Source organism: Malaclemys terrapin, chromosome 3 (genome assembly GCF_027887155.1).
Source record: "Malaclemys terrapin pileata isolate rMalTer1 chromosome 3, rMalTer1.hap1, whole genome shotgun sequence".
NCBI lineage: Eukaryota > Metazoa > Chordata > Testudines > Emydidae > Malaclemys > Malaclemys terrapin.
The window spans coordinates 125,714,892-125,727,144 of NC_071507.1; the positions used below are offsets into that span (position 1 = coordinate 125,714,892).

The 12,253-nt window shown below is 41.9% G+C and overlaps 1 protein-coding gene across 2 annotated transcripts in view; it reads right to left on the reverse strand.

Annotated features, from left to right (window-relative positions):
- Positions 1-12,253, reverse strand: part of FIG4 (FIG4 phosphoinositide 5-phosphatase) — a 165,542-nt gene that overhangs the window by 143,719 nt on the left and 9,570 nt on the right. The window contains exon 1 of one of the 2 annotated variants that reach the window (XM_054023167.1): positions 7,830-7,870. The exons of the other annotated variant lie outside the window; for it this stretch is intronic. Coding sequence (XP_053879142.1) covers positions 7,830-7,859 — 30 coding nt within the window. The 5' untranslated portion in view covers positions 7,860-7,870. Of the gene's footprint in view, positions 1-7,829; positions 7,871-12,253 lie in introns of those variants that run through there. 2 annotated transcript variants of the gene reach the window in all.

The window sequence follows — 12,253 nt, forward strand, 5'->3', positions numbered from 1 at the left end:
AAAGTCTTCATTGGGAAAATAATTAAACATCAAATGTTTCCTGGGAGGGGCTGAAGGAGTAGGGAAGAGGGGTTTGAGGCTGCAGTGAGGGGGGCTGTGGGGAGCAGAAGCTCTAACAGTAGACCCGAAGCCCGCTGCATCCTTCAGTGCTGCCAGTAGACACACACCCTCCTTCATCCCCACCTCCATGAACCCCTAACACTTTTCCACTGTCACATAGTTGTCCTCTTCTCCAGGCACTGGATGTGAGTCAGGTTACAGGAGAGGGGAAGTAACAGCAAAAAAAATAGTTTGTGTAGTGATGAATTCAGGGAGATGTATTCAGAGGCATGGTTGGAGAGGTGTGCCATACCAGGGCCAGTGGGGAACAGCTGGGGGCGGGGAGCAGTGGATGACTCAGTATGTTAATTTTGAGATATGATATGTACAACTGCCTAAATAACAACTAACTCTTAACAGCAACATATCTTTTCCTGTTCAAAGGTGGTGGTATGTCATCCGCTTGCAGAACGATGAGTTGAGCAAAACTCGAAGTTGTGAAAACCAGAAAATGCACAGTTAAGGTTGTTCATGCAACTTTAACGCTGCTCTCTTTCAGGAATGCCTGAATACACCCCACTAACACACATACCTTTACTCTGCCAATACCACAGTTGGCACAATAAGATTCAGAAGGTTACAGATTGTGGTGTACACTCACTAACTCCCCAGAAAGAATATCACACACATACACTTTAAAAACCACATCTTAGAGCACCACGGGCCAATGCGACTAAGTGCTATATACATAGAGGCATTTCTCAGAGAGGATAGAGGAAAGGTGGCATAAGCAACCTTTTTTTTAATCCTTTACTAGAGTTAGATGGAATCCTGTGGGAGAGAGTGAATGAGTTGTAAAAGGAGATAAAAAGCTTGTACAAGAGAATGTTGTGACGCTGGCAGACAAGGTGGCAGATCAACTGAGGCCTCAACTGAACACTGGCCAACACTGCTGGAAACCAGTCTAGCTCACCTGCATGTTAGCATTGTTAGAACAGATGTTAAGTTTATAAGAATATGTTTAAGTGTTTAGATGTTATGAAATGCTTACAGGATGCTGCATGTAAGTAATCTCATTTAGAACATCTGTACCCCCATGTAATAACATTATATTGAGTGTTTGCATTATAAACCTCTGTACTTGTGTAAGTCAAACAGGTCATCAAATGTAAAATGCTGGCTTCCTACAGAAAGTGTTGCCCACCAAGGCAGCCTTTGAAACCAAATGAGCCATTGTGAAACATCAAAAAACAAAGACTTTGTTAATTGCTCCCCCCAACACCCAGGAATAGGAGATGTGCATGTGGACTCGTTCCATCACTCTGAACTCTGGGGAAAGGCAATAAAAATCCAGGACAGGAAGAAACTGGATCTCTATAATGCTTGGACTTTGGGGAGGGGAAGATTTCTACACATAAGCAAGGGATCCCCAGTGCTTGGTCTGGGTTAGTGCTAGAGAACACACGGAGCATGCATATTACAGCAGCCTCTATTACGTTTTGAAACCTAAGACAGTAATTCATTTGTGTATGTTACTTGCTTTAACCTTGTAAACAACTCGTTTCTTTTTCTTAGTTCGTAAATCTTTAGTTAATTTATTATGGATTGACTACAACTGTTGTCTTTAGTATAGGAGCTAAGGTGCAATTGAACTGGAGTAAGTGACTGGTCCTTTGGGACTGGGAGTAACCTGAATATTGTGATTTTTGGTGAAGGGACATATATCAAAGTCCAGCCTGACTGGGTGGCAAGACTGACCAGAGTAGCCCAGGGGACTGTCTGTGACTCCATGTTAAGGCTGTTATAGTGGTTGCAGAATCCACACTTTATACTTGGTTGTTGAAATCTAAGTATAGAACTCACGAACAGTTTGGGGTTTATGCCCTGCTTCACAATCACTGTAAAGTTGGTACTTGTGCTCGCGAGCCACTCCAGCCACCTTGATACCATGTATGGGGAGCAATTTTTTGTTTCAGAAAGTGGAAGTAGTAACCCGGAGAACAACCATTTTAGACTTGATTTGGAACAACAAAGAGGTATTGAAAGTGAATCTGAAGGTGAAAGGCAGCTTGGATTAAAGTGATCATGAAACAATTTTATTATTCTAAGGAAATAATGGGGAATAAATGGCTAGGCAGTAGTGCTGCTGAAAAGGACATGGGGGTTAGCGTTGCTCACAAATGTAGTATTAGTTAACAATACAGTGCAGTTGCAAAAAAGGCTAATATTCTGGGGTGTATTGACAGATGTGCCGTATGTAACATAGGAAAAGTAACTGTCTTGTTCTACTTGGCACTGGTGAGACCTCAACTGGAGTACTGCATCCAATTCTGGGTGCCAAACCTTAGGAAAGATGTGGATAACCTGGAGAGAGTCCAGAAGAAAGAAACAAAAGTGATAAAAGGTTTAGAAAACCTGGCCTATGAGAAAAAGTTAAAAAAAAAAAACAGACATTTAGTCTTGAGACAAGAAGACTGAGGGTTGACCTGATAACAGTCTTCATATATATTAAGGGCTGTTATAAATAAGACAGAGATTAATTGTTCTCCATGTCCACTGAAGGTAAGGTAAGTAGTAATGGGCTAATCTGCAGCAAGGTAGATTTGGTTATACTGTTTCTAAATCTAGCAGTAATAACAAAAAGTGATGCTTTAACCAGCAGGTGCTTGTTCAGATGAATAAATTAGTGAAAATAAATATGTGGGTGTATTAATTGTGTTAATGGATGACACGCAGTAGGACTTGAACCACAGCAGTGACAGATGCTATAATTTAATTTGCTACCACATGACTATCAGGGAAGAGTTAGAACACAAAAGAAAGAAATTACTAACACAGTAGTGAATGTGTAACATAAAACTTTTTTTTTTTTATTAAGACATCAAAACAAAAAAAGATCCAGGCAGAACAGAGCAGTTGCTGGACACCTATATAAGATTAAATGCTACCTAAAATAATTCAAAAAAATAAAATAAAGTATAGGCCTTAGTCTAAGAAACTTACAGTTACTATAGTTTCATTACTTGACATTCAACTCCCCCCATCCTAACAAGTTACCTCATAAAGTACCATGAAAAATCTCTCCAGTCATTACAAATGATTCTTTGAAGATTTTGGAAGTTCTGTTTTGAAAATGAAAACTGAACAGTTTCTAATCAAATAATTCTTTGACCAAGGTACTACTCCAATTTGGGGGGGGGGGGGGGGGGGAAAATCACAAATGGAATTCCTCCATACATGTTGCAGAAATAAGCAAGACAAAAACGAATTGTACTGCTAGCAACTTTCTTGACTAACAGGAAGGACTGCAACAATAAAGAGAAATAAGAATCCTTATGTGATGAAGTGGGGAACCTGAATGTACAACTTATGAATTCCATCTGATAATGGGGGCTCTTTGTATGTATCTGTGTCAGACTGCAAACTCCATTTTGACTGTGCGGTTAGTGGTCTTCTGTTGTTCCTTCACCTCCATGTTAAAACAAAATTCCATAATTAAGGGCTCAACCACTGAAATATAATTGCTCTAGAGTTTAGACAACACACTGATTCCCAACAAGGAAAACTGGTCTAACAGAGAAGTCGCCTGGTAAGGTCTTTGGACACCTGCTGAAGCTGGCAAAACACTTCCAAGCTCAAGAAAAAGAAGCAGCAACCCAACACGGAGGGGTCTGCATGAGGTAGGGGACCTTGCCTAACTTCCTGAAGGCAGATGGTCCCCCAAGGACTGCCAAGGGAATGTTATCTAGTCTGTTTCAAAGTGTCTCTGTGTATTATATGCTTCACAACTGCCACATGCCTCCTGTGAAAGTTAAATGGCAAACCAGAAGGCTTACACTTTGGGGTGGAGTTCTGAGAGAGAAGCTACTGGAGAGTCTGAAAGGTCAGCACTGAGCAAAGGGGCTAGACAGCTTATAGCAGGGTTCCAGCTCTCAGAAATGGAGTGTTGGACGGAGGACCTGCAACTCAGTGTTCTTAGGCACTCCAATGACTGGTGCAGGGGCTGGGCACTGTTCATGCTGTGGAGGCTTAAAACACCCAGGGATCCAGAGGCCTGGCTTCCCCTCAGAGCAGTCTAGACATAAGGAGGCACACAACTGCCATCTGAGACACCAAAGGATTAAGGCAATTGAAATTTTCTATGCAGTTTACAGAGTGTGACTCCCTTACACTGTTCATTACTCAGCTGGATTTGGTTTCTAAAGGCCAGAAAATAGGTTTATTAAATGCAACGTTTTTGAAAAAGTACAAAACTGACAGACAGCGAAGTACTCTGATTAACCACAGTAGAGCAGATGGGCAGCCCTACTGCAGACTTCCCAACACTGCCCTGCCAATTTCCTTCAACCATGACTTGGAGGCATCACTTCTTGGTGGATGGATAGTTCAAATTCCATGTCCATTCTGTCTTTGGCCTTTGCTGAGACTTAAGAAAGGTGACTTTGCATTACAAAACCAGTGCTACAGTTGATAGTGATACAATCTAGATCCCAGTGGATAGGTAACTACCAATTTATTACACATAAACCACCAAACAGCCATACAACACAAACAACCTTTGGTCCTCACCAGTTTGGATTGGATTTGAACCAAGGACCCATAATTCAAAGGCTCCGTATAACATTACCAACCTCTTGATTCAACCAGTCCCATGAAAATAACTTTTTAAAAATGAATGTCTCAAATTCAGAAGCTCATCACTTAAATTATTGTTTGATAATTCTAGATAAACAGTTCAACAATCAAATACTAACTCAGGCCACAGAGAGCTGTTTCTCCTTGGAAAATTAGTTCGTTGAATTGCTGTCCAAGAACTCGAGTTTGCTTCTTCATACAAAATATTAAGACATAAAAATTCTTCTGGCAGCATATCACAACTCATCCAGTGCACTAAATGCCCCAACAAAAAACTATGTGGGTGAAACCAGACAATCACTATGCCCTCAAATGAACTCCCACAGGAAAAAAATAAGAACACCCTATCACATGTGGGTGAACTCTTTTCACAAAGTGATCACTCTACATTTGACCTATCAGTCCTCATCCTCAAAGGAAACCTACACAACACTTTGAAAAGACAAGCCTGGGAGCTTGATTTCATAACTTTGCTAGACACCAAAAAATCATGGACTGAATAGAGACACTGGATTGATGGCTAAATACAATCTATAACTTGCACCACCACTCCCAGCCATCCTCCCCTCTTCCCCTCCTTCCCCCAATGACAGGAGAGGTGTTAAAAGGCCACTTGTATTTCAAGAGACTGTTCAAAGTTATGTTAACTACTTATGTACTTATGCTAAAACAACCTGTTCCACCTTGTATTTAGCTGTGACACTCAAGAGTACACTTCCCAGACCTGAAGAAGAGCTATGTGGCTTAAAAGCTTGTTCACCCATCTTGTCTCTCTAATATTATGGGACTGACATGACTACAACACCAACTGTATACATGTAGTTATTTATTACGTTTTTTTCTTTATATATTTGTTGTCTAGTCAATAAACAAACAATGGCAAATAAATCATTTTGAAGTTATAAAAAGATAGGGAGTTTAAATCAAATTGGTGTACAAAGGAGGAAAGGTTTATTATCCCCACTAGGGAGACTTACTCCTGACAGAAGCTGGGTAATCTGAAGATTACTTTTGTATTAAACCTTCCAGCCTATAATACTTAATGCAGTTTAAAAAAAACAACAAAAATAAATGCAAAATGAAAAAGAGACACATGGTTCTCATTGGCATATTTGTCTTGTAGGATTTTGTTAAATCCAATCATACTCTGCAAGCAACTGTAATGGTTGTGATGCTAAGAAAGGCAGTACATAATTCTAAAATAACCAGTTTCAGAAAACCCAACTAAACCAAGAACTGAAGGTGTTTGGGTAATAATGTTACTAATTTTTAAAACTGCAAAAGTTGTAAATGCAGAAAAAGTTAAAATACTTACGCAAAATGTTTGCAATTTTGTGGCAATAGGATATCTGTAGCTGCCTATGGCATATGTCCCAGCACACAAACTCCGCAGATAAACAGCAATGTGCTAATTACACTTTCTATTGAATTTAACCAATGATTGTGGAACATGCTGGGCTGCTTGCTGAGAGACCTTAGTAAGAAAACTGATTTGGGATCATAGGCTCAGGGCTAGTAATGTTTTAGCACACTGTGGAGATCTCTCTGCTTGCATACATGCTGAACACTGACCTTTAGCACAGCACAACAGGAGTTATCACCTGCAGTCAGGTCACCTTCCTCCTCCAAGCCAACAACAAAATTGTTCAGGAAAAACGTTGCGCCCCAAAAAATATTTTTATGGTTGCTATGATATATATTGTGGCACCTTAGAGATTAACAAATTTATTAGAGCATAAGCTTTCGTGGACTACAGCCCACTTCTTCGGATGCATCCGAAGAAGTGGGCTGTAGTCCACGAAAGCTTATGCTCTAATAAATTTGTTAATCTCTAAGGTGCCACAAGTACTCCTGTTCTTCTTTTTGCGGATACATACTAACACGGCTGTTACTCTGAAACCTGTCATGATATATATTGTATTTGACCCCAGAAAAGCAGAGCTCAGAGCATGTGATAAAATGTCCTAACATAATAATGATAATCAATCACTAACATAGGGTTAGACTGTCCTCTTTGCTACTGCACACGGAGGGGAGCCAAATCAGGTCTATTTGGGTATAAAGGATAGCAGCAACTAAGCAGCATACTTTCCCTTCCATTAATCCTGCAGAATGTCTGAGTTTTTATCAGACAAAGTATAGGCCAGGTGATTCTTCTAATTGTACTGTCTTCACAAAAGCTGGTGGGGACTGTCCAACATAAGAAAACCCTGACTGACAGGATTTATTTACACAGGACCAACACTGCACAGTGAAAACACTCCTAAGGATAGCTTAACGGGCAGCCATCAGTGGTCACTACATGGGAGCATAGTTCTCCCAGAAGGGAGACTTCCTCCATGGAATAGAATGGAATATGACTTATCAGCTCGAAGTGATCCTCTCAAGAAACCAGGAATATTTAAATATTTTGCATTTTTATTTCTTCTAAAGAAACATACCTAAAAGTAAACTGCAAATTTTCCAGAATAAAGACTGAATCGTCATGTAGTTAGTGTATGCTTATTAAAAAACCCTAACATAGTAATATAGGTAGGGTTACCAGATAGCAACTATGAAAAAACGGGACAGGGGGTGGGGGGCGCCTATATAAGAAAGTCCCAAAAACGGGACTGTCCCTTTAAAAACGAGACATCGGGTCACCGTAGTTACAGGCACTAATTACTACAGCTTTGCAACAGTGATACTGTTTTGTGCTATTAATATAGAATACCGTAGCAATTTTATGAGCTTATTGCGCCTGAACTGTACTGTAATTTAGAGTGCAATGACTTGAGGGACCATTTAGTGTATGTAGTGTACAGCCTGTATATACTCGTAATCAAAAAATAGACATAATCAGACGCCATCCTTAAACTTCTGTCATTAGGAACCATGTTTTCCCAGTGAAATAGTTATTGCTAATAATGGGTTCGCTGAAACTAGAAGCAATAGCAGTTAACTTTATAATGTTGTAGAGGAAAAAACTCTCAATGGTACACTGAGTGTCACCTTTCAATTTCCTTGCTTTTAAACACGTTTTTACAATCATTATTTAAAAAAAAAAACCACAAATTTTATGTACAAATTACCTAGAAGATTGGAACACCGTCACTGAAGCATTTCAATTACTTAAAACACAATTTTCATTATAAATATGAAGAGATTTTATTTACTTGACAGAAATAAGTTAGGCCAGATTCCATTCCTTTGCTCTCCTGTGCTGCATGGCATAAGGGAAACAAAGGATTAGGAAAATAAGTATAAAGGTAAGAAACCTGGACATAGCAGAAATTCAGCTGCTACAGTGCATGCTTCCAAGATCCTGAAGAAGCCCTTCTATACAAGCGGCTTCTAGATGAAGCTCCATGGGAATTTCAAGAATGTCGCCTGTAAAAGGCACACTATTTAAAAGGAACATCTGCACAACAATTAATACTGACCAGGCCAAAATTAACCTCCCAGCTTTTGCATTAACTCCCTCCCCTCTCTCAAACCGGGTAGGGGATTGAATAAGCACACCTAAGAGAGTTGAGAATACATGAGTCAGCCATACTGCTAGTGGTAGCTAGAGGGTGTGCAGAGATTTTTTTTTTTTTCCTGCTCTGTGGATCATGAATCTGCAGAGTTAGTGCCAGTGTTTTCCAAAAATCCTCTGCCTATACATGCACTACAAGTCCTGCCCCTTCTGCAAGGCAATCGCCCCGACGCTCTGAGGGGGAAACAATGCAGAAAGAGCTGCAGGAACCCTGTGTAGCTTTTTCAAAGTAATGCTCCAAGGTTTTCCATGAAATATTATTGTCTGAGCTTTTGTTTGTATACAGTCCAGCTTACTGTGATATAGCTATTTCTGACTTGCCTTATGACTACAGTAGATGCTCATTAGTAACAACATAGCGGTGACCTTTTGCTATGTTGGTCCTAAGCAGCTGTTGCTGTTATGGGGAGTGTTGTCTGACCAAAGGCAGCATGCTTTTTCTGATATGCAAAACAGCTACAGTACACACTAACAATTTAGAATTGTAAAAATGTGATGTATGTTTATTATTGTTACAGAATTACATTAGTATATGTACTGTACATTTTAAACATGTGCTCTGTTCTGCATTTGTAGTTACTACCATACTGTATCAGAAAGTGGTATTAATTGAGTTAACATATAAAAGTATCAAATTTTATTTTTACATTTTAAGATCAAACAACCACCATGACAACACACACACACACACACACACACACAAACTCTTGCTCCTACTTATACATGTTTTTTGTACTCACTTGCAGTGCATACAAAGTATTACAGTTAAGTTGCCCTGGATAAGAGCGTCTGCTAAGCAAACAAATGGTAATGGTGTAATAACCTATATTAAAGTATTATTCCACATCAAGGTGTATTCTATTTATATAGTGTGTATCAACTTGTAAATTAAGATAAACTCACTCATCTCAAGTGAAAGAATGCTTAATTTTCTCTGCTTCTTCTCAGTCACAATTTTGTTTTGAAGATGGGATTCAATGTCCCAAAGAGACCTGCAGACCTGTCACCAAGTCCCTCTAGCTGTGAAAAAGGCCAAAGTATGTTCAAAGCCTTCAACAACTGGGGGTTTTTGGAGGTGGAACTTCATCAAAATCCTCCTCTCTCTTGATTATGATACATTTCATCAACACGAGCTCGTTTCTCTAGCCTTGCAGCAGCTTCAGCATTCACTAACTCTTCATTGGTTAGCTCTCCAAATGTGAGCAAATCCTCATCCATACTCCCAGTCAACATGGAAAAAGAGGATTAGTAGCTGCTGTAAGTGGAACATCATTTGGGGGTCAAACTCTTCAATACCCTTGTCTTCCATACCTTCCACTGGCACAAAAAATTTGCCTTTGCTGGAACAGTTGGAAATTGTTGTTAGCTTTACATCTTGCCATGCCTCAGCAACAAGGTTACCACAATCTAGCAAACGTACAGTTTTCATCACTGTCTGTACATCTGCATTGCGGTCTGCATCAAGAATAATCAACTGGTTTGCAATTTTTGATGGGTAATGTCCCTTCATGTTCTTGCTCACACCTTGATCCATAGGTTACATCAAAGATATTGTGTTAGAGCAGGAGAGGGCAAACTATGGCCCGCGGACTGGATCTGGCCCGTCAGGGCTTTCAATCCGGCCCACGGGATTGCCAGCCCGGCGGCTCAGCAGGGCTAAGGCAGGCTCCCTGCCTGCCTGATCTGGCCCCGCACCGCTCCCGGAAGCGGCTGGCACCACGGCCCTGTGGGAGAGGGGGCAGAGAGCTCTGTGCGCTGCCCTCACCTGCAGGCACCGTCCCCCGCAGCTCCCATTGGCCAATGGGAGCTTACAGGGTGGTACCCACAAGCGAGGGCAGCACGCAGCGGAGCCTTCTGCCCCACCTCACCACCAGGAGCCACTGCCGGACATGCCGGCCACTTCCAGGAACAGCGCGGGACCAGGGCAGGCAGTCAGAGAGCCTGCTTTAGCCCTGCTATGCGCCACTGCCACCCCAGAGCCGCTCAAGGTAAGCTGCGCCGGGCCGGAGCCCACATCCCAAACCCCTCCTACACCCCAACCTCCTGCCCTGAGTCCCTTAACCCCCTGTCTTGAGTTCCCTGCCACACCACTCCTGCACCCCAACTCCTTAGTCCCCTGCCGCACCCTGCACCCCTCCTGCACCTCAACCACCTGCCCTGAGCCCCCTCCTGCACCCCAACCCCTTGCCCTGAGCCCCTTTCTGCACACCGCACCCCAACCCCCTGCCCCAGCCCTACAGTCATGGCCCTGCATACAATTTCCCCACCCTGATGTGGCCCTCGAGTCAAAAAGTCTGTCCACCCCTGTGTTAGAGGGTAAGAATTCAAGCTGAATGTTGGTGAGAACCACTCCTTGGGTGGAAGTGGGGGGTGGAGAAGTTATCCAGTAAGAAGCACATTGTATGGCTCTGCAAGCAAAACTGATAATCCCACTTTTTTAGCCAGTTGATGAAAATCTCACCCGTCATCCAGGCATTTGCTGAACTGACATAAGTGAGGGGAAATTTACTGAAATCCTTTGGAAAGCATATGGGTCTTTTTGACTTTCCAGTCATGAACAGTGGACATTTGTTACTCCCATCCATGTTGGCAAAAAAGAGCACACTTACCCTGTCCTTTGAAGCTTTCCCCCCTCCTAGCTTTTCATTTTTTCCCACGTCCTCTGGCACAGAATCCTTTCAGATAAAATCCTGTTTCGTCAGCATTGTAGATGTCAGCTGGGGAAAACTTTTCAAAAACGTAAGGAAGCTTTTTGCGCTGCCCCTGCTCAGCTGCTGGCTTGCCCGCCGATGTTTTTTCGCCATGCTCTTTTTTGTAAGCAACATTGAAGCGTTTCTTCCATCTAGGACTGTCACTTGCCTTAAAATTGTTCAATCCCAGAGAAGCAGCAAGCTGAAGGGCTTTTTCCTTGATGGCTGGTCCAGTGAGCAGTGCTCCCTGCGCCCTCTTCTCCTTGAGCCATATAAAGAGAGCCTGGTCAACATCAGGGGCTTTTCCTTCATGCCCGCACGTACGGCAGCTATTCAACTGTCCGGCTTCGTATTTAGCCAAAAGCGTATCCTTCTACTTCCACATACGATCGACCTGTGCAAATCCCACTTGACTGCAACTTGGTTTTGAGTAGCCCCTGGAGTTTGACAGTCTCAGATAATCTGTACTATTTCTTTCAGTGAAAGACTTCTGGCATTTTGTCTGTTTTTGACACACAAAAAATGATGCAAACTGAGGATGTAACGTCACAACATCACAAATGTTGCTCTTATGCAGTGACTTTGTTGCTGTTACCAAGTAGACAACTCATGGTAGAGAAAGTGTTCCAAAAGGAAATGTTGCTCATAAGCAGAGTTGCTCTTACAAGACGTTGCTGCAAACAAGCGTCTACTCTATTAGGATTTTCTATTAAAATTAAGGATGTAAAAGGTTAACCGGTAAGCATTAGGCTTATCGTTAACCAGACAATAACCGTTAACCTCCGCGGCTGGCCACACTGGGCGGGACATCAGCCTCGGTGCGACCCCAGCCCCTGCCACCCCGTGCCGGCCCGCCACAGGAGCGACATCAGTTAACAGTTAACCAGTTAAACGATACAGAGGGTCCTGTGGCACCTTTGAGACTAACAGAAGTATTGGGAGCATAAGCTTTCGTGGGTAAGAACCTCACTTCTTCAGATGCAAGCCAATACTTATGCTCCCAATACTTCTGTTAGTCTCAAAGGTGCCACAAGACCCTCTGTTGCTTTTTACAGATTCAGACTAACACGGCTACCCCTCTGATACAGTTAAACGATATTTGTGAAACCTAGACAGTACTCTTACATAGCCACCATTTTTCAAAGTTTCAAATCTCTGCCTTATGGTTTTTTTTGTTTGTTTGTTTTTTTACTAAAAATCAGGATTTGTAAACAGTGGTCAATGTATATTTCTCTCCAACCATCTAAATCTATGTACCAGCCTGGAAACTACAGGAATAAAACCCAATGAAAACCCAAATCTGGATCTTGTATCATATGACATTCAATTAAAATCAAGTTAATGGAACCTTAAGCAAGACATGAAAAGCCTT